Raw genomic sequence first — 22,428 nt, forward strand, 5'->3', positions numbered from 1 at the left:
CACCCCCTCCCATGCCCAACACTCCCTCCTGCACCCCAACCCTGTGCCCCAGCCTTACATTCATGGTCCTGCGTGCAATTTCCCCACCCAGATGTGGCCCTCAGGCAAAATGTTTGCTCACCTCTGCCCTGGGGTGATCCAAAAACTGCTGAAGTCACTGGGAATCTTTCCATTGATTTCAATGGACTTTGGATCGGCTCACTTATCTACCAGAGTCAATGTTTCCCCTGCCAACTGACCTAGATTTCAATCATACCCCCTCATGTGATTTCTGAGCAAATATTTGAGTTATTTACATACATTCAAATTTCTCAGCATTAAACATTACAAAAGACTTGTTCTTTTCTGGTTTATAAAACTGCCAAAAACACAAGTGCCCACAGACTGAGTGATTTCCAGGAGGGAAAGCTTTCACAATGGTAAGTCCAAGTGTATATCTCACACTTTAAAAGGATGTAATCTATATTCTGTGACAGGGTCAGGACAGATGGCTACAAGAAAGTGGTCCTATTGGGATCTGGGAAGTGGGCAGGTGAAGCCCGTCCACTGCTAAAGGATCCCCCCCCAGCCTAAGAGGGGGATCCACAGGACCTGGATACCAAATAAATACAGGGGACAACTAATGAAATAACAGGGACAGGAGTGTGGTCAAAGGTCAAACAAAGGGAACCGGACGGGGACACCGAGCAGAGAACCCCGGACAGCACCCACTGCTCCTCAAAGGCATCAAGGGAGTCAGAGGACGCCACCCAGAGGAACTGTGCCCGAATACGTGAACGGACTGAGGATGGGAAATAGGTCCCACAGTCACAGGAGACTTCATCTGCCAACCTCCTCACTCTGGTTTTATAGATGGCCATTTTAGCTAGAGCCAGAAAGAGGTTGACCAGGAGATCCCGTGACTTTGTTGGGCCACGGATAGGGAGTGCATAAATAAGAAGGTGAGGGGAAAAGTGCAACCAAAAATGTAATAAAATATTGATGAGAAGCCGCAATAGGGGCTGCAGCCTGGCACACTCCAGATATATGTGTGCCAGGTTTCCCTCATGCCGCAAAAGGGGCAGGTGTCTGGGATAGAGGTGAACCGCGCCAAGAACACACCTGTGCTCACGGCTCCGTGAAGGAGCCACCAACTGATATCCCCAGCGGGCCTCGGGACCAAGGTGGAATATAGGCCAGCCCACCGGGGCTCCTCACCCTCCAAAGGTGGCAGGAGGTCCCGCCATTTTGTATCAGGGCGGGACACGAGGGTGAGGGCGTGAAGGGTGTGGAGCACGAGCGTGTATAGATGTTTCCTTGGCGCGGTTTGGAAGCAGACCGGCTACCGCTCATGCAGCCGGCTCACAGTGAAGGGGTGAGAGGGTTGGTTGGGTCCACGGGGCAGGGGCCCAATTAAAAGGTCCGGCGGGCCTTGGGTAGAGGGTGGGCAGGGCGTGCCCTCGTGCAGGACCCGGTCGAGGTAAACTCGAGCAGCGGGCGGCAAAGCGGCCTTCACCTCCTGAAATATGCGCTGGGGAGTACGAGGTCTGGAGAGGCTGAGCGAGCGTCAGGGGATCCAGTCAGTCTCCCTGGTTGTAGTCCAGGAGGTCTCCGACTCTTGTGACTTCTGCCAGGACCAACCTCTGGCGCACCGAGTGGGACTCCGCCACCTGCATGCGGAGCTGAGGGTTGTGTAGCAGGGGCTCCGTGAGGAGATCTGCCCCCTCGGTGGCCGCCACGGACCTGGTCATTGAAAAGAGTTTCCAGGTCCGGAGGAGGTCCTGGTAGAAGACCGGCAGCCTGGAGAGGTCTCGCGGAAGACCTCTCGGATGGAGATAAAGGAGCTGCTAGTCGTATCGGAGCCCTCGGAAGCGGTGCAGGAAGGTGTGTGCCAGTATGCTACACGCCGGACTACCTGCACCATAAAGGAGCCTCTGCAGGGCCTGGAGGTGGAAGACATGGACCTGAGTGTGCAGACATTTCAGGCCCTGCCCTCCCTTCTCCAGGGGTAGATGGAGAACCCCTACAGGGACCCAGTGCAGTCCTGACCAAAAAACTCCAGAATCAATGTCTGGAGGTTGGCCAGGAAACCCGGGGCCGGGACCAGGGTGTTGAGCCAGTACTAGAGCATGGACACAACTAGTTGATTAAGCACCAGCACTCTCCCTCGAAAGGAGAGGCACCGGAGAAGTCCTGTCCATTTCCGGAGCTGTTCTATCACCCCGCCTTCTAAATTCTGCCAGTTCTCCGGTGGAGAGGGATGCGTGGCAGAAAGGTAAACGCCGAGATAGAGCAGTGGACCCGCGCTCTACCAGATGGCCTGAAGCACAGGTGGTAGGGAGCTCACCCGCCACCAGTCCCCTACTACCAAGCCAGAGCTCTTGACCCAGTTGACCCGTGCGGAGGAGGCTGCCGAATAGATGGCCTGGCAAGACTCCACCTGCGCCAAGTCGCCTGGGTCCTGTACCACGAGGAGCACGTCATCAGCGTACGCGAACAGGACCAGCCGCAGCTTCGGCTCCCGCAGCACCAACCCTGTCAACCTCCTTCGGAGGAGACAGAGGAAGGGCTCGATTGCCAGAGCATACAGTTGGCCCGAGAGGGGGCACCCCTGGCGTACTCCTCAACTGAAGCTGACCGGTTCGGTCAGGGTCTAGTTAAGCCTGACCAGACACTCTGCGGACGTACAGCACCCGGAGAAAACCCACAAAATGGGGTCCAAAGCCAACCGCTTGCAGAGTGCTCAGGAGATACCCGTGATCCACCCTGTCAAACGCCTTCTCCTGATCCAAGGACAGGAGGGCGAACGACAGACCATTCCTACACCCGAGTTCCAAAAGGTCCCAGATCAGATATAGGTTGTCGAAGATGCTGCGGCCTGGGACGGTGTAGGTCTGGTCTGGGTGGACCATGTCCACCAGTACAGACCCTAGCTGCAGCGAGATTGCTTTTGCCACGACTTTGTAGTCCGTGCTGAGGAGTGAGACGGGACGCCAATTTTGTAAATCGCGGAGGTCCCCCTTCTTCGGCAATAAGGAGAGCACGGCTCGCCTGCACAAAAGAGGGAGGACCCCGCTCTGCAAAGATTCGGCCCAGATGTTGACTAGGTCTGGGCCGAGGACGTCCCAGAACACACAGTAGAACTCCACGGTCAGCCCATCCATGCCCAGAGATTTATTGGTGGGCATGTGACGGAGGGCTTCCAAGAACTCGGCCAGAGTGAGAGGCAGCTCTAGCCAGTCTGGTCGCCCACGCTGACCGTAGGGAGCTCCTCCCAGAGCACTCTGCAAGCGTTAGGATCAGTCGGATCTGGGGAGAAAAGGCTTGCGTAGAAGGCTCTCGCCCTCCTGCACATCTCCACCAGATCCGTGAGGGGGGTGCTGTCTTCTGCCAAAAGGCAGGTGACATGTTTCTTGGCCCCCCTCCTTTTCTCAGGGTGTAGAAGAAGCGGGAACTGCAATCCATCTCCCGAAGGAGACGGATGCGGGATCGAACAAAGGCACCCCGGGCCCGATGGTCCTCGAGGGCCCAGAACTCCTCCCGCTTCTCCCGGCACGCTCTGCAGAGGGGTGGATCCTCGGGGCTGGTGGCCAGATGCCTCTCCAGCTCTAAGACCTCCCATTCCAACTGCTCTATCACCGCATCCCTCCATCGGCTGGCGCCCCGGGTGTAGTCACGGCAGAAGAGCCGGGCGCGCACCTTCCCTAGTTCCCACCACTGCCGCGCCGAGGGAAAGGAACGCCGCTGCCCTCGCCAGGCCAGCCAGAACTCCTGGAAGGACGCCATGAAGCCCACATCCTCCAGCAAGCTGTTGTTGAAATGCCAAAAGGCTGGCCCCGGCCTCTCCGCACAGAGGGAGGCCGTCACGGTGGCTAAATGATGGTCAGAAAATGAGGCCGGCCGGATGCTGGAGGAGTGGGCTCATGAAAGACGGAGGTGTGATAAATAAATGCAGCATGACCGAAGGGCTTCCACCCGGACAAAGGTGAACGTGGAAGTGTCATGTGGGTGGTGGTCGCGCCAGATGTCCACCAGGGAGTGGTGTTCAACCACCACCAGGCCAGAGGGCTACAGGAGAGTGGTCAAAGGTAGATACATTAGTTCCAGGTTAAGCAGGTCCCTTTTCTCTGGGTAAGATAACAGGGACTATTCCAGAACACTCAGGAACTTTCTAGAACTAATTAAGGCAGTCAGGCTAATTAGGACACCTGTAGCCAATTGGTAAGCTGCTAGAATTAATTAAGGCTAATCAGGACACCTGATTTAAAAGACTCTCACTCTAGTTAGTGAGGTGTGTGCGTAAGGAGCTGGGAGTGAGAGGATGAGCTGCTGGAGAACTGAGGAGTACAAGCGTTAACAGACATCAGGAGGAAGTCCTGTGGTGAGGACAAAGAAGGTGTTGGGAGAAGGCCAAGGGGAAATAGCCCAGGGAATTGTAACTGTCATGCAGCTGTTCCAGAAGGCACTCTAGACAGCTGCAGTCCACAGGGCCCTGGGCTGAAACTCGGGGTAGAGGGTGGGCCCGGGTTCCCCCCAAACCTCCCAACTCCTGACCCAACGCAGGAGCTTCTACCAGAGGTGAAGGTCTCTGAGCTGGTCCCTGACCCACATGGTGGATCAGCAGAAACTGTGGGGATTGTTCTTACTCTTTTTTCCCCATGCTGGCCAGTGATGAGGTTATCTGAGTGAATGGCAGATTTGAGCCATGAAAGTGGCCAAACTGAGGGCTGCCGTGAATCTCTGAGATGAGCAAAATCCATCAATAAGTGCAGGACCCACCAAGGTAGAGGAGGAACTTTGTTACAATTCCTATTTACTTTATTTTAGTTCCTCTTTGGGCTAGTGACAGCTGCCCAACTATGCATGTATCTGATTTACATAAATTTTAAAGAATACCTGGAAGAGTCCCTAAAGGGACTGAAAAGTTGAGGGTAATTCTATGAGAATACCAATGAACATTTGCTAGATGGTGCTTGTATATGTTACTCACAGGGCTGAAGCTCTTCTTTCGGTGGTGGGAGAAATGGTCATTGTAAAAGCACCTCTGACTCTAAAGCCATTCAGAATTGCACTGTTCTAATTGACATAAACGGGCTGATTTCAAGTTGCCTCCTGGGAGTTTAGTCCATTGCAAAATGGAGCATATTTTACTCTGGCACATAGGAATAGCCAGACTGGATCAGATCAATGGATCATCTACTCCAACATCCTGTCTCTGATAGTGACCAGAGGAAGGTGCAAGAAACCCAGATATGGATAATTATGGAATAACCTGCCCATAGGGGAAACATCTTCTCAACCTCTTTAATTAGTGGCTGACTTATGCCCTACATTGTGATGGCTTATATCCCATAACCATGTCTAACTTTGTTAGCGTAACTCCGAATATTTTTATTATTTGTGTGAGCGTCTAATCCAGGGGTCGGCAACATTTCAGAAGTGGTGTGCCAAGTCTTCATTTATTCACTCTAATTTAAGGTTTCGTGTGCCAGTAATACATTTTAATGTTTTTAGACGGTATCTTTCTATAAGTCTATAATATATAACTAAACTATTGTTGTATGTAAGGGAAATAAGGTTTTTAAAATGTTTAAGAAGCTTCATTTAAAATTCAATTAAAATGCAGATCTTATCAGTTTAGTGTGATCCTTGCCCTTGCTTTTGCTTGCTGAGTTTCCAATGTCTGGCACGTATTTGTATACTTTAAACTGCACACAGGCTTCTGAGTGATTAGTTGTTAACTGAGGAGGAGGGACAGAGGACAGATTTCATGTGTGAAAATACCTGTTCACACAGGTATGTGGATTCAAATGCTGAAAGCATTGCAAATGCAATTTTCTTCAAACAGTTAAATTTCACTGGCAGGGACATCCAGCAGGTCAGAATAGAGGCCCCATGATCTCTCACGGTAGCTTCAAGTGCACTCCACATATCTCCAAACTTTGATGCCTACAATTCTGAGCTTTTCAACTGAATGAGCTGCATCTTGAAATATTTAACACCCATCTACTGAAATACAAACAAATCCAAAAAGAAAAGGAGTACTTGTGGCACCTTAGAGACTAGCAAATTTATTAGAGCATAAGCTTTCGTGAGCTACAGCTCACTTCATCGGATGCCGATGCGTAGAAAGAATAATAAATATGGCAAGCGACCAGCTTGGCTTAACAGTGAAATCCTTGCTGATCTTGAACACAAAAAAGAAGCTTACAAGAAGTGGAAGATTGGACAAATGACCAGGGAAGAGTATAAATATATTGCTCAGGCATGCAGTAGGGAAATCAGGAAGGCCAAATCACACCTGGAGTTGCAGCTAGCAAGAGACGTTAAGAGGTATGTTAGCAACAAGAAGAAAGTCAAGGAAAGTGTGGACCCCTTACTGAATGAGGGAGGCAACCTAGTGACAGAGGATGTGGAAAAAGCTAATGTACTCAATGCTTTTTTTCCTTCTGTCTTCACGAACAAAAAGGTCAGCTCCCAGACTAATGCACTGGGCAGCACAGCATGGGGAGGAAGTGACCAGCCCTCTGTGGAGAAAGAAGTGATTTGGGACTATTTAGAAAAGCTGGACAAGCACAACTCCATAGGGCCGGATGTGCTGCATCTGAGAGTGCTAAAGGAGTTGGTGGATGTGATTTTGCTCTCAACATCCACTAGGTCGAACTATCTTAGGTTTTTCTATAGCACTTGTCGCTATAGCATCTAAGCACTGACATGGATCAATTAAAGAGCTGGCAATAGAACTCAGACCGCCTTGCTTCCAGTTTCATGGTCTAACCAGTAGACCAAAATCCATCCCTTAATTCTATGGCAATTTTTTGAAAGAGGCAGTGCCTAGCACCGATGTCTCATGGGAGGTCTCTAGGGTCTTTGAGACAGCAGAGCAGTATGAGCAGTGGAATGCTGCCATTCTTCTTAGCATTACACTGTGTCTGTCTTTGTTTCTCTTATGCAAGCTCTTTTTGAAGACCTGTCTCTGCTTGCATATCACAAGAAAAGGGTTTTGTTATGAGTGTGGATGTGAAACATTGAATAGGGAGCTCCTGTATAGTCTTTCACTTCATTTTGTGCCTCGCCAAGACAAAACCTCCTGTTGCCAATTGATCAAATTTCAGTAACTTCTGCAGCATTTTCAACAGGACTTCTCTGGAATGAGAATACATTCAAATTGCTCAATACTAAGCCTTGCACAATATTTGTTTTCATGCAGTGTATAATTTCACTGCAGAAAACTTTCCACAGACTGGGAGCAACCAATTTTACAACGGTAAGTCAATTTCAGATTTTAAAAGTTGATAGTGTCTGATAAAGCTATTTGTTTTGAATTTTCTATTGGAGAGAAACGCCTGACTAGAGATGTATTTGATTTGCCTCTATTTTACTGAATATATGGAGGAGTCTCTAAGGAGATTAAGATCATGGCCACAATTTTATGAAAACGATGGATTTTGTTCAATTGTTTGCTAGGAGCTTCACATGTAATTCTGTGGCTCTTTTGCCTATTAATATTTTAATTCTTGGAAAAGTCATCCCCTTTGTAAAAGCCTTTTCTGATTCTGGAGCTGTTTAGAACCCTGAAATCAGAAGTTCTAGATGGAAAATACAAACTTTATAAAATGTATATAGTCCCTTTATTCTGAGATACCAGGAGATGTCCTCTCAAGCACTCTGTTAGCTTCATGAAGAGATTGCAAAAGCCGACCACTTAAGAACATAAGAATATAAGACTGGCCATACTGGGTCAGACCAAAGGTCCATCCAGCCCAGTATCTGGTCCTCTGATAGTGGCCAATGCCAGGTGCCCCAGAAAGAGTGAACCTAACAGGTAATGATCAAGTGATCTCTGTCCTGCCATCCATCTCCACCTCTGACAAACAGAGGCTAGGGACACCGTTCCTGACCCATACTGGCTAATAGCCATTAAGGGACTTAATCTCCATGAATTTACCTAGTTCTCTTTTAAACCCTGTTATAGTTCTAGCCTTCACAACCTCCTCAGGCAAGGAGTTCCACCAGGTTGACTGCGCGCTGTGTGAAGAAGAACTTCCTTTTATTTGTTTTAAACCTGCTGCCCATTAATTTCATTTGGTGGCTCCTAGTTCTTATATTATGGGAACGAGTAAATAACTTTTTCTTATTCACTTTCTCCACATCATTCATGATTTTATATACCTCTATCAAATCCCCCCTTAGTCTCCTCTTTTCCAAGCTGAAAAGTCCTAGCCTCTTTAATGTCTCCTCATATGGGACCCGTTCCAAACCCCTAATCATTTTAATTGCCCTTCTCTGAACCTTTTCTAATGCCGGTGTATCTTTTTTGAGATGACGAGACCACATCTGTACGCAGTATTCAAGATGTGGCCATACCATGGATTTATATAAGGGCAATAAGATATTCTCTGTCCCTTTTTAATGATTCCTAACATCCGGTTTGCTTTTTTGACGGCAACTGCACACTAAGTAGATATCTTCAGAGAACTATCCACAATGACTGCAAGATCTCTTTCCCGATTACTGTAGCTAAATTAGCTCCGATCATATTGTATGTATAGTTGGGGTTATTTTTTCCAGTGTGCATTACTTTACATTTATCCACATTAAATTTCATTTGCTATTTTGTTGCCCAATCACTTAGTTTTGTGAGATCTTTTTGAAGTTCTTCACAGTCTGCTTTGGTCTTAACTATCCTGAGCAGTTTAGTATCGTCTGCAGACTTTGCCACCTCACTGTTTACCCCTTTCTCCAGATCATTTATGAATAAGTTGAATAGGATTGGTCCTAGGACTGACCCTTGGGGAACACCACTAGTTACCCCTCTCCATTCTGAAAATTTACCATTTATTCCTACCCTTTGTTCCCTGTCTTTTAACCAGTTCTCAGTCCATGAAAGGAACTTCCCTCTTATCCCATAACATAATTTACTAAGAGCCTTTGTCAAAGGCTTTCTAGAAATCTAAGTACACTATGTCCATTGGATCCCCCTTGTCCACATGCTTGTTGACCCCTTCAAAGAACTCTAATAGATTAGTAAGACACGATCTCCCTTTACAGAAACCATGTTGACTTTTGCCCAGCAATTTATGTGCTTCTATGTCTGACAATTTTATTCTTTACTATTGTTTCAGCTAATTTGCTGGGTACTGACATTAGACTTACCTGTCTGTAATTGCCGGGATCACCTCTAGAGCCCTTTTTAAATATTGGGCATTACATTAGCTATCTTCCAGAGACTGGGTACAGAAGCTGATTTAAAGAACAGGTTACAAACCATAGTTAATAGTTCCGCAATTTCACATTTGAGTTCTTCCAGAACTCTTGGGTGAATGCCATCTGGTCCCGGTGACTTCTTACTGTTCAGTTTCTCAATTAATTACAAAACCTCCTCTAATGACACTGCAATCTGTGACAATGCCTCAGATTTGTCACCTACAAAAGACGGCTCTGGTTTGGAAATCTCCCCAACATCCTGAGCTGTGAAGACTGAAGCAAAGAATTCATTTAGTTTCTTCATGATGACTTTATTGTCTTTAAGTGCTCCTTTTGTATCTCGATCGTCCAGGAGCCCCACTGGTTGTTTAGCAGGCTTCCTGCTTCTGATGTAGTTAAAAAACATTTTGTTATTACCTTTTGAGTTTTTGGCTAGCTGTTTTTCAAACTCCTTTTTGGCTTTTCTTATTACATTTTTACACTTAATTTGGCAGTATTTATGCTCCTTTCTATTTACCTCACTAGGATTTGACTTCCACTTTTTAAAAGATGCCTTTTTATCTCTCACTGCTTCTTTTACATGGTTGTTAAGTCACAGTGGCTCTTTTTTAGTTCTTTTACTGTGTTTTTTAATTTGGGACATACATTTAAGTTGGGCCTCTATTATGGTGTCTTTGAAAAGTGTCCATGCAGCTTGCAGGGATATCACTCTAGTCACTGTACCTTTTAATTTCTGTTTAACTAACCTCCTCATCTTTGCATAGTTCCTACCTTTCTGAAATTAAATGCCACAGTGGGCTGCTGAGATGTTCTGCCCACCACAGGAATGTTAAATGTTATTATATTATGGTCACTATTTCCAAGTGGTCCTGTTATAGTTACCTCTTGGACCAGATCCTGCGCTCCACTCAGGACTAAATTGAGAATTGCATCTCCCCTTGTGGGTTCCTGTACCAGCTGCTCCAAGAAACAGTCATTTAAAGTATTGAGAAATTTTGTCTCTGCATTTCGTCCTGAGGTGACATGTACCTGGTCAATATGGGGATAATTGAAATCCCCCACTATTATTGAGTTCTTTATTTTGATAGCCTCTCTAATCTACCTTAGCGTATGTCTACACTATGAAATTAGGTTGAATTTATAGAAGTTGGTTTTTTAGAAATTGTTTTTATATAGTCAATTGTGTTTGTCCCCACATAAAATGCTCTAAGTGCATTAACTCGGTGGAGTGCTTCCACAGTACCGAGGCTAGCGTCGACTTCTGGAGTGTTGAACTGTGGGTAGCTATCCCACAGTTCCCACAGTCTCTGCCACCCACTGGAATTCTGAATTGAGATCTCAATGCCTGATGGGGCAAAAAACATTGTTGCAAGTGGTTCTGGGTACATATCGTCAGGCCCTCCCTCTCCCCATGAAAGCAATGGCAGACAATCATTTTGCGCCTTTTTTCCTGAGTTACCTGTGCAGACGCCATAACACGGCAAGCATGGAGCCCGCTCAGCTCACTGTCACCGTATGTCTCCTGGGCGCTGGCAGATGCGGTACTGCATTGCTACACAGCAGCAGCAACCCATTGCCTTGTGGCAGCAGACGGTGTAATAGGCCTGATAACCATTGTCATCGTGTCCGAGGTGCTCCTGGCGCAGGGACTAAATTAGGAGTGACTCGACCAGGTCATTCTCTTTAGTCCTGCCGGCAGTCCTATTGCACCATCTTCTGCCGGGCAGGCAGGAGATGAGGATGGCTAGCAGTCCTACTGCACTGTCTGCTGCCAGCCAAAGATGTAAAAGATAGATGGAGTGGATCAAAACAAGAAATAGACCAAATTTGTTTTGTATTCATTTGCTCCCCCCTCCCTCTGTGAAATCATCGGCCGACAATTGTTTCAGTGAAGGCTGTCGGGGCACCTTGAAAAGTTTAATGGAGCTCAGTCCTGCCTGAAATACCAGGGGGAGGGATAGCTCAGTGAGTTGAGCACTGGGTTGAGTATTGGCCTGCTAAACCCAGGGTTTTGAATTCAAGCCTTGAGGGGGTGATTCTGTGTGACAGTTGTTTTTGTTTCTCCTTGATGTAAAGCCACCCCCTTTTTCGATTTTAATTCCCTGTAAGCCAACACTGTAAGCCATGTCGTCAATAACCCCTCCCTCTGTCAGAGCAACGGCAGACAATCGTTCCACACCTTTTTTCCATGCAGACACCGTACCATGGCAAGCATGGAGCCTGCTCAGATCACTTTGGCAATTAGGAGCACGTTAAACACCACGTGCATTATCCAGCAGTATATGCAGCACCAGAACCTGGCAAAGCGAAACCGGGCGAGTAGGCAATGTCAGCGCGGTGACGAGAGTGATGAGGACATGGACACAGACTTCTCTCAAAGCATGGGCCCTGGCAATGTGGGCATCATGGTGCTAATGGGGCAGGTTCATGCGGTGGAATGCCAATTCTGGGCTCGGGAAACAAGCACAGACTTGTGGGACCGCATAGTGTTGCAGGTCTGGGACGATTCCCAGTTGCTGCGAAATTTTCACATGCGTAAAGGCACTTTCATGGAACTTTGTGACTTGCTTTCCTCTGCCCTGAGGCGCAAGAATACCAAGATGAGAGCAGCCCTCACAGTTGAGAAGCGAATGGCAATAGCCCTGTGGAAGCTTGCAACGTCAGACAGCTACCGGTCAGTCGAGAATCAATTTGGATTGGGCAAATCTACCGTAGGGGCTGCTGTGATGCAAGTAGCCAACGCAATCAAAGATCTGCTAATATCAAGGGTAGTGACCCTGGGAAATGTGCAGGACATAGTGGATGGCTTTACTGCAATGGGATTCCCTAACTGTGGTGGGGACATAGATGGAACCCACATCCCTATCTTGGCACCAGAGCACCAAGCCAGCGAGTACATAAACCGCAAGGGGTACTTTTCAATAGTGCAGCAAGCACTGGTGGATCATAAGGGACGTTTCACCAACATCAACGTGGGATGGCCAGGAAAGGTACATGACGCTCACATCTTGAGGAACTCTGGTCTGTTTCAAAAGCTGCAGGAAGGGACTTTATTCCCAGACCAGAAAATAACCGTTGGGGATGTTGAAATGCCTGTAGTTATCCTTGGGGACCCAGCCTACCCCTTATGCCATGGGTCATGAAGCCATACACAGGCATCCTGGACAGTAGTCTGGAGCTGTTCAACTACAGGCTGGGCAAGTGCAGAATGGTGGTAGAATGTGCATTTGGACGTTTAAAAGCGCACTGGTGCAGTTTACTGACTCGGTTAGACCTCCGCAAAACCAATATTCCCACTGTTATTACTGCTTGCTGTGCGCTCCACAATATCTGTGAGAGTAAGGGGGAGATGTTTATGGTGGGGTGGGAGGTTGAGGCAAATAGCTGGTTATGGGCAGCCAGACACCAGGGTGGATAGAAGAGCACAGGAGGGCGCAGTGCGCATCAGAGAAGCTTTGAAAACCAGTTTCATGACTGGCCAGGCTACGGTGTGAAAGTTCTGTTTGTTTCTCCTTGATGAAACACCCGCCCCCCCTTGGTTCACTTTACTTCCCTGTAAGCTAACCACCCTTCCCTCCTCCCTTCAATCACCGCTTGCAGAGGCAATAAAGTCATTGTTGCTTCACATTCATGCATTCTTTATTAATTCATCACACAAATAGGGGGTAACTGCTAAGGTAGCCTGGGAGGAGTGGTGGAGGAGGGAAACACTGGGAGGGGTGGTGGAGGAGGGAAGGACAAGGCCACACAGCACTTTAAAAGTTTAAAACTTTAAAACTTATTGAATGCCAGCCTTATGTTGCTTGGGCAATCCTCTGGGGTGGAGTGGTGAGGTGGCTGGAGGCCCCCCCACCGTGTTCTTGGGTGTCTGGGTGAGGAGGCTATGGAACTTGGGGAGGAGGGCGGTTGGTTACACAGGGGCTGTAGTGGCGGTCTGTGCTCCTGCTGCCTTTCCTGCAGCTCAACCATATGCTGGAGCATATTAGTTTGATCCTCCAGCAGCCTCAGCATTGAATCCTGCCTCCTCTTATCACACTGCTGCCACCTTTCAGCTTCAGCCCTCTCTTCAGCCTGCCACTTAATCTCTTCAGCCCGCCACCTCTCCTTCTGGTCATTTTGTGCTTTCCTGCACTCTGACTTTGTCTGCCTACACGCATTCGTCTGTGCTCTGTCAGTGTGGGAGGACAGCATGAGCTCAGAGAACATTTCATCCCGAGTGCATTTTTTTCGCCTTCTAATCTTCACTAGCCTCTGGGAAGGAGAAGATCCTGTGATCCTTGAAACACATGCAGCTGGTGGAGAAAAAAAAAGGGACAGTGGTATTTGAAAAGACACATTTTGTAGAACAATGGGTACACTCTTTCACGTTGCTGTTAACATTACATACATAGCACATGTGCTTTCATTACAAGGTCGCATTTTGCCTCCCCCCACCACGTGGCTAGTCCTCCCCCCTCCCCGTGGCTAACAGCGGGGAACATTTCTGTTCAGCCACACGCAAACAGCCCAGCAGGAACGGGCACCTCTGAATGTCCCCTTAAGAAAAGCACCCTATTTCAACCAGGTGACCATGAATGATATCACTCTCCTGAGGATAACACAGAGAGCTAAAGAACGGATGTTGTTTGAACGCCAGCAAACATACACTGCAATGCTTTGTTTTACAATGATTCCCGACTATGTGCTACTGGCCTGGAGTGGTAAAGTGTCCTACCATGGTGGATGGAATAAGGCTGCCCTCCCCAGAAACCTTTTGCAAAGGCTTTAGGAGTACATCCAGGAGAGCCGGGAATACCAGGGCAAATTAATCATTAAGCACCCTTGCTTTTAAACCATATATAGTATTTTAAAAGGTACACTCACCAGAGGTCCCTTCTCCACCTGGCGGGTCCAGGAGGCAGCCTTGGGTGGGTTCAGGGGGTACTGGCTCCAGGTCCAGGGTGAGAAACAGTTCCTGGCTGTTGGGAAAACTAATTTCTCCACTTGCTTGCTGTGAGCTATCTACAACAACATCATAATCATCATCTTCCCCATCCCCAAAACCTGCTTCCATGTTGCCTCCATCTCTATTGAAGGAATCAAACAACACGGTTGGGGTAGTGGTGGCTGAACCCCCAAAATGGCATGCAGCTCATCATAGAAGTGGCATGTTTGCCTCTCTGGTTTTCTGGTAGGCTTGCCTCAGCTCCTTAAGTTTCATCTGGCACTACTTTGGTTCCCTGTTATGGCTTCTGTCCTTCATGCCCTGGGAGATTTTGACAAATGTTTTGGCATTTCGAAAACTGGAACCGAGTTCTGATAGCACGCATTCCTCTCCCCATACAGCGATCAGATCCTGTACCTCCTGTTCGGTTCATGCTGGAGCTCTTTTGCGATTCTGGGACTCCATCATGGTCACCTCTGCTGATGAGCTCTGCACTCACCTGCAGCTTGCCAGGCTGGCCAAACAGGAGATGAAATTCAAAAGTTCGCGGGCCTTTTCCTGTCTACGTGGCCAGTGCATCTGAGTTGAGAGTGCTGTCCAGAGCGGTCACAATGGAGCACTCTGGGATAGCTCTCAGAGGCCAATACCGTCTAATTGCACCCACAGTACCCCAAATTCGACCCGGCAAGGCCGATTTCAGCGCTAATCCCCTTGTCGGGGGTGGAGTAAGGAAATTGATTTTAAGAGCCCTTTAAGTCGAAAAAAGGGCTTCATCGTGTGGACGGGTGCAGGGTTAAATCGATTTAACACTGCTAAATTCGACCTCAACTCCTAGTGTAGACCAGGGCTTAGCATTTCATTGTCACTATCGCTGTCCTGGTCAGGTGGTCGATAATAGATCCCTACTGTTATATTCTTATTAGAGCATGGAATTACTATTCATAGAGATTCTATGGAACATGGGGATTCATTTAAGATTTTTACTTCATTTAATTCTACATTTTTTTTCACATATAGTGCCATTCCCCCATTTAGGCATCCCTCAAAAGATGGGAAGAGAACAGAAGCCAAACTCTGCTCTGGTTTACACCCATGCAACCCTATGATAGTTACAGGTGTAACCAAAGGCAAAATTTGACAGGCTCTTGATGAGTGCAGGATTTGCAGAATAGGTGGCCGTTTCCGAGGTGTATGTAGATTTGTAAATGAAGAGGAGATGTTATGAATCAGTTTTCTTCATATTGCGCCTTTAAACATCATGAGTCTTGCTGCGTATGTGCTGGAAAGTAGAGGTCACAGCTGCAGTCTATTAATAGTAACACTCTATGCACTTTCTCACTCAGGTCTATACTGGTTGTTTCTTTTCTTGTTTTGGTTTTCCTACTCAGAAATATGTCACGTATACTAAGAAAAATTTGTGTTGTTCTTTTGAGTTATTTCTTCTTGATTTTATTTTTATGCATACCAAGATTTCTTCTGTCTGACTCCGTACAAATGAATGTTTTTTAGCTCGTGTCATAAATATAAGGGGAAGGGTAAACACCTTTAAAATCCCTCCTGGCCAGAGGAAAAACCCTTTCACCTGTAAAGGGTTAAGAAACTAGAATAACCTCGCTGCCACCTGACCAAAATGACAAATGAAGAGACAAGATACTTTCAAAGCTGGAGGGGGGGAGAAACAAAGGCTCTGTCTGTCTGTTTCAGAGTAGCAGCCATGTTAGTCTGTATTCGCAAAAAAGAAAAGGAGTACTTGTGGCACCTTAGAGACTAACAAATTTATTTGAGCATAAGTTTTCGTGAGCTACAGCTCTGTCTGTGTGATGCTTTTGCCGGGAACAGAACAGAAATGGAGTCTTAGAACTTAGTAAGTAATCTAGCTAGATATGTGTTAGATTCTGTTTTGTTTAAATGGCTGATAAAATAGCTGTGCTGAATGGAATGTATATTCCTGTTTTGTGTCTTTTTGTAACTTAAGGTTTTGCCTAGAAGGATTCTCTATGTTTTGAATCTAATTACCCTGTAAGGTATTTACCATCCTGATTTTACAGAGGTGATTCTTTTACTTTTTCTTCAATTAAAATTCTTCTTTTAAGAACCTGATTGCTTTTTCATTGTTCTTAAGATCCAAGAGTTTGGGTCTGTGGTCTCCTATGCAAACTGGTGAGGATTTTTATCAAACCTTCCCCAGGAAAGGGGGTATAGGGTTTGGGGAGGATTTTGTGGGGAAAGACGTTTCCAAGTGGGCTCTTTCCCGGTTACATATCTGTTAGACACTTGCTGGTGGCAGCAATAAAGTCCAAGGGAAAAAGGAAAATAGTTTGTACCTTGGGGAAGTTTTAACCTAAGCTGGTAAAAATAAGCTTAGGAGGTTTTCATGCAGGTCCCCACATCTGTACCCTAGAGTTCAGAGTGGGGGAGGAACCTTGACAGCTCATAACCATTGAAAAGCCACCTCATTCTTGCTATGTCTCCCACTTACAGAAGTGCTTTCTGGGTATCCTTCTTGCCTTTGACATCTTGGTGACACTATGCGATGCATTCTGTTTTTTTGAACAAAATGACCCATTGAATTATACCAAAGGTAAGAACCACAAACACTCATTCTATGTTGATCTATTGGTCTATGTTAGCTGATCGCCATTGAGAATAGCCAGGAAAGGTGTGAAAGAGGGAGCAAGAGGGGAATGTAGGAAAACCCCACAATTACATATTTAGAGTGGGAGGCAGTGGGCAAGAGGCATGCACAGAAAGCATCACAGACGGCAGACATCCAATGGATTTGATTCAAGCAAGTAGCTTATGTGTTCTGATGCTGTGTAGCAACAGTGTCCATTCTAGCTGGATCTCCTTTCCTTTCTGTTCTATTCCAAAGAATCAAAGAATAACATGAATCCAAACTCTAAATAAGGGACCCAAGACTTTCTCTATGTAAGTAACTGACAGAGAAGCCCCAGTACAGCGATTCCACATGTGTAGAGTAGCAGCCGTGTTAGTCTGTATTCGCAAAAAGAAAAGGAGTACTTGTGGCGCCTTAGAGACTAACAAATTTATTTGAGCATAAGCTTTCGTGAGCTACAGCTCACTTCATCGGATGCAGTGAGCTGTAGCTCACGAAAGCTTATGCTCAAATAAATTTGTTAGTCTCTAAGGCGCCACAAGTACTCCTTTTCTTTTTCCACATGTGTAGGTTTTCTAGTGGGTTTGGAGGTCATCATTTTTTTTCAAGCAGACTCCCACTGGAGTTGATGGCAGTTTTAAATGCGTTATTCTGGCAGGTTACGGCCCCAGTTATTTTCGGCTCAGTGTCACAAAAGGTTTGTCCCATGAGTGCAGAAAACGAAGAGAAAATCAGCTCATGCTTTCAAAGTAGTAAACGAGGCTGAAATGTAACTCAGGTGAACACAAGAGTGGAGGGAACTACATTTCAGCTGAACCCTACCAACACATGCCCTTCAATCATTACAAGATGTAGAGAGATATTTAAGTTGTTAGTCATCTGTCAACGTTTAAGGGAAAGGTTTGGCTTTTTGTTCTATTGTAGGTTGTATTCGAGATGGAAAGCTGCATGGATTTGGTACCTCTTGGACTGCAAATTGCAACAGATGTTACTGCAGCCCGAATGGAATTCGTTGTTGCTCCATGTAAGTTCAATAGGACCTGTAGCATCTTTCCAGCGTGAAACCAGATGATGCTCTCGCCAGCCACACTTTGAATAAACATACTCCCAAAGTCACAGCTCCACCAAGAGATTTTTTCCACCCATTGGGTCAATGGCTGCATTCTCCTTAGCTTACATCCTACCCACTAGTATTATAGGCAGCCTTGATGGAAACATATCAAGTTGCCTGGCTGTACGTCTTTCTTTAGAGCTGCTTGTGACACTCACAAATCCCTTGTTTAGTGCTGATACTGAACTTGGTGCTGTATGACAAATGTTAATGCAGTCCCTTTCCACGTTAGTTAGAGGATCTTCAAGTTTTTTAGAAAGTGTGCCTATATCTTGTGGTAGAATATGGTCACAAGTGTCTGTCACCACACAGAACTGGACAGGAAGTGATGGGGAATACTTTATCCAGCTGTAATTGTATGGGGAATGAAGTTCACTGAAATTTGATCTGGTCACTGAGACTAACACCCCTAGCTTTATGAAAAATGCCACAAGATTTCTGACGATCAGAGAGGAAGGATAGTCCAGTGGTTAGGGTTTTAGCTGGGACATGGAGTACTATGTTAAATTCACTGCTCTACCACAGATTTCATGTGTAATCCAGGCAAGTCACTTCATTTCTCTCTGCCTCAGTCTCCTATCTGTAAAATGGGGATAATGGCACTGCTCTACCTCACAGAAGCATGATGAGGATAAATACCCTAAGAAGTCCTGCACCTTGTGGTTTACATACTCCAAGCTGTTCCCCCCTGAGAGAGAAAGCAGCATATGAAGCTTCTACCTGAGATATTACCAGAAATGGGAAAATTTCCTTTGCAAATTTAGCTCATGTTAAAAAATATGGCCTCCAGGTTTAGGAGAGCAGCTCAGATTTCTGGAGTTTGATTTCCATTTTTCTAGCAGTGATGTCTCAGGCCAGGCCTGACTCAACTGGCTAGAAAGGAGAAGATGTAATCAGTGGTGGATTAGCCACTGGGCCAATTGGGAGGCCCTGACCTGCTATGCCCGCCCATCCAGTGCTTCTGCTGGGGAGTGGGGTCAGGGTGGGGGGACTTGCCCTTCTCTGCCCACCTGGCGCTCCTGCTGGGGAGCGGGGGAAGACCCTGCACCCTGACTCTGCTCCCTGGCAGGAACGTGGGGGGAGGGGCAGGGGAACTGCAGGCAGAAGGGATGGGGAGGGGCCCCCACTTGCTCTGGCTCAGGGCCCCACAAATGTGTAATCTGCCTCTGGAAGTAATGTCTTAAACTCCCTAAGGCTGCTGTTCTAAGTTCTCCTAACTCTCCAGACGACTCTCCCCTTTTCTCCAAGAGAGAAACAAGGGCCCAGTGCCTTGACTGTAGTTTTCCCATCTTCTACCATTACACTCATCCAATCAGAGAACAGAAAGAATGCCATGTGACTAAAGTGACCAATCAGACAATGGGATAATGAAAACTGAAAAATAAACAAACAAAACGTGCATGTTTTGAGAAGAAGCCATCAAGTAAAATTAGTTTGCAGACCGTTTGTTGAATGACAAAGAATGAGACAACCTGCAAAAGTCACTTCCCTCCACTTTGTTCATGAGCAGCAAAAGGGGCTCAACTAATCAAGCTATTAGCTAGAAAACAGCTCAGCCAGCTCTAATGCCTTCCAACACAGTCTCTTCCTGCTGGAAGTGTGGATGCTGTCATCACTGGAGATTCGCAAAAAGAAAAGGAGTACTTGTGGCACCTTAGAGACTAACACATTTATTAGAGCATAAGCTTTCGTGAGCTACAGCTCACTATTGTTTGCTTCCCATTCTCACAGCCTGATATATGCTTTTTTCTCTCCCACTGACAGCTATCATTCGCCTAGTGGTTATGACAGAGAAAAATGCGAAAGCATTTTCAACATGGACACCTGCAGCTACAGTGTGGTGGAGAAGGCTGACCCCTCGAAAGCCTGCGAAGTCCATAGTTGGGTGGGTTAATTACAAATCCACTTAGAATTTCTCTGCATAGTGCCTCTCCTTCCCCTTCTACCAATGATCAACAATGGAATGAGTCTTTTCTTCAGAGATTCATGATGGTCTCTGAAGCATTGCTACTAACAGCTGTTTTTTCTTCTCCTTGTTGAGTAGCAGTTCAGTGTGTGAGAATGCACTGTACCTGATTCTATATTGTTTCTGTTATTCCCTGCATTGTCATAACTGAGCTTTGATCACCTGAGTAAAATAAACTCAGATGACGCATCAGAAGTCCCTGAGTGTCTTCTTAATTAGAGCTAAGTAACGATGGGGTCCCTCTCCTTCCTTTGAGGAGAGCGCACTGATTTTGGCAGTTTTTCTAACTGCGATGGGTGAATCAGTTCAGGAAAACAGTAAGAATCAGCCTGTATTTCCTGAACCACCTCTGTGCCCTTTGTCCAGGTTTATAGGTGTTAATGTAGGATCCATCCATCTCAGTTTCCAGTGTGGCCATGTTTCTCTCACACACAGCTACCACCTGATTGACTGCAAGAGCCGGCAGGTACACAGACCCAGCATTTTACTCTGTTTGCACATGCCAGATGCCAGGCTTCCTTCTGGCCCAGGATTCTTTGAACGCTGAATAGGTTTGTCAAGGCTGAATCCCCACTCTGGCACTTCAAGTGCAGAGGGTGGGGGCCTGCAAGGATTTTAAAAATTAATACTGGCCACTCCAGGCTTGTATTACACTCTCAAGGTTACAGCTTTTCTCTGACCCTGGCTTGGTAAACACTGCTACCACCCAAATGCAAAAAACCCCCTTGAGCCCAGGAAGGCGCACTTAAGAATTCCTCCCTGTGGGGTACTCTCAAGCCCTTTCACTCCCCTCCGGGGAAGAGCTGAGAAAGAAAACAAAGCTGTTGCCACCAGTTAATTAAACAACATATGCACAACCCGCTTAGGACACCAAAAATCCAATCCTGTTCTTAAAAAGGTAATTTTATTAAAAACAAAAAGGAAGAAAATACATTTGGAACTTAGGCTTTTGCTAGATATTAAAAGAGCAATTCCAAAAATTAAGCACCCAAAATAGCTTTCTTGGGGGTTCAGCTTAAAGGTTACAGGCAGACAAAAGCATCTGGGGTTAGCACAGATGAGACCCACAAGCTGAAATAAACCTGATTGTGTCTAGCTAAACATTCCCTGTCCCAATGATTCCTTCCTTTTCAGACCTGGTTCAAACCTTACATAGCATTCCTGCTTATAGCATTGCTGCTCCATGTCCCTGCAGCCCAGAGAGAACAACAGACAAAGGGAAAGTTTCTTTCCCAATTTTAAAAAGTTCTACCTTCCCATTAGCTCTTTCGGTCAGGTGCCCACTTCCTTTTCTTTACCTGGGGGACTTTTAACCCTTTACAGGTAAAGCACGCAGAGAACAGCTACCAAAAGGGATTTTAGAGCTAACTGGCTGGCTGGTATCCAAAAAAAGGGAGCTACACCCTCCCTTCCTTTAGCACAAGGCTCCTCATTGTCATTCACCAGCAGGAAACTGAATTAGCAAGTGTCAGCAGTGGGAACAGTGCTCCGGTTTCAGGAGCACCCAGCTAGGTGGGAACACAGCACTACCACCCTTTGTAACGGCTGTACCACTGAGCGGTGCTAGCTACTGCAGGTGAACAACCTCTGTTCGCTGACTGGCATGGCCTTAGCTTGGCATCATCTGCTCACTGGTAACACGATGCAAGCACATTGAGCATTAGGAATCAATGCACCATTTGGAATATAGTGTATTATAAAGCAGCAAGGAAAAACTATTGGGGGAAAGGATCAAGGGCATTGGAAGACATTCCCTTTATTGAGGTAATCCCTTCTTTAACTCAAGCTTTCTCCTAGGGCTAACCTTTCAGCACTGTGTGGGGAGTGACTGGGACAACTGGATTCCTACATGCAATCTCTGCTCATTGTGCTGAACTGTTAGCCATTAATGCCAGCCTTTGCAGGTCTTGGCAAGGACGCTTCTTATGAAACTCCAGTGACCTGTGATGCAGTAGCAGGAACCCTAGGCCTTTGCCTCCTTCCTACTCATTTGTTTCACCTGCAAACGGGCATGTCAGAGCTTTGTAAGTAACTGATTTTCAGGTCAACGGAAGTCCTGGGGAAAAAAATCATTCGGTCCAACCTGAAACTGAATTTTTTGGATTTTTCAGTGACTCAAAACCTCAGATTTGTTTTATTTCAGGTCAAACAAAAGATTTGCTCCACTCCAAATGTAACGTTTCACTTCCACTCTGGGCATTTTTGAAAATAAAAGCAAATGGAATTTAGAAACCCAGAGCTAGATTCACAGAGCTGAGGAGAGGGAGGAGGAGCCCCATTTCTAGCCCATTTTCCAGGGGTGAGGGGCCAGGCAGCCAGTTGGATGTGGGAGAGCTAGGTTCAAATCCTCCCCTCTGGAGCAGGGATGTGACCCCATGTCTCCCACCCCACAATGAATGCCCTAGCCACCTGGCTTTTGTGTGGGTGACCGCTCTCAATTTCTCCTGCTGAAGCTGTTCCACTTTTGGTTAAATACTTACCTGTTCCTTGAGCTAGAAGGCTGGGACATGGGGTGTTAACCTGGGAGCAGGGCAAACCTGCACTGTAGTTCCTGCTCCAATGATCCCACAGGGCTTGTAGCTGTGGGAGAGGAAAACAAGTCCTGGGAAAAGCTTGCAATGCAA

At 46.6% G+C, this 22,428-nt stretch overlaps 1 protein-coding gene across 2 annotated transcripts; it reads left to right on the forward strand.

Moving 5' to 3' along the window:
- Positions 1 to 354: 354 nt before the first annotated feature.
- LOC119858203 (beta-microseminoprotein-like) lies at positions 355 to 19,999 on the forward strand. 2 transcript variants are annotated; one of them, XM_038408236.1, is made up of 4 exons: positions 355 to 419; positions 16,592 to 16,691; positions 17,652 to 17,751; positions 19,603 to 19,999. In XM_038408236.1, the coding sequence occupies exons 1-4, from the start codon at positions 417 to 419 to the stop codon at positions 19,730 to 19,732; spliced, it is 333 nt and encodes a 110-aa protein (XP_038264164.1). In that variant the 5' UTR covers positions 355 to 416; the 3' UTR covers positions 19,733 to 19,999. The 2 variants fall into 2 exon arrangements, with proteins under 2 accessions (XP_038264164.1, XP_038264163.1); XM_038408235.1 differs by lacking the exon at positions 355 to 419 and adding an exon at positions 6,083 to 7,246.
- The last annotated feature ends 2,429 nt before the right edge of the window (positions 20,000 to 22,428 follow it).

This window comes from Dermochelys coriacea, chromosome 7 (assembly GCF_009764565.3).
Source record: "Dermochelys coriacea isolate rDerCor1 chromosome 7, rDerCor1.pri.v4, whole genome shotgun sequence".
NCBI lineage: Eukaryota > Metazoa > Chordata > Testudines > Dermochelyidae > Dermochelys > Dermochelys coriacea.

Excerpts from the sequence above, each read along its gene's own strand:
- LOC119858203 (XM_038408235.1), top strand. The coding sequence starts at position 7,184 with ATGCAGTGTATAATTTCACTGCAGAAAACTTTCCACAGACTGGGAGCA. Across the intron at positions 7,247-16,591 it reads GAGCAACCAATTTTACAACG|AAGTGCTTTCTGGGTATCCT; the intron begins GTAAGTCAATTT and ends TCCCACTTACAG. Across the intron at positions 17,752-19,602 it reads GGAATTCGTTGTTGCTCCAT|CTATCATTCGCCTAGTGGTT; the intron begins GTAAGTTCAATA and ends TCCCACTGACAG.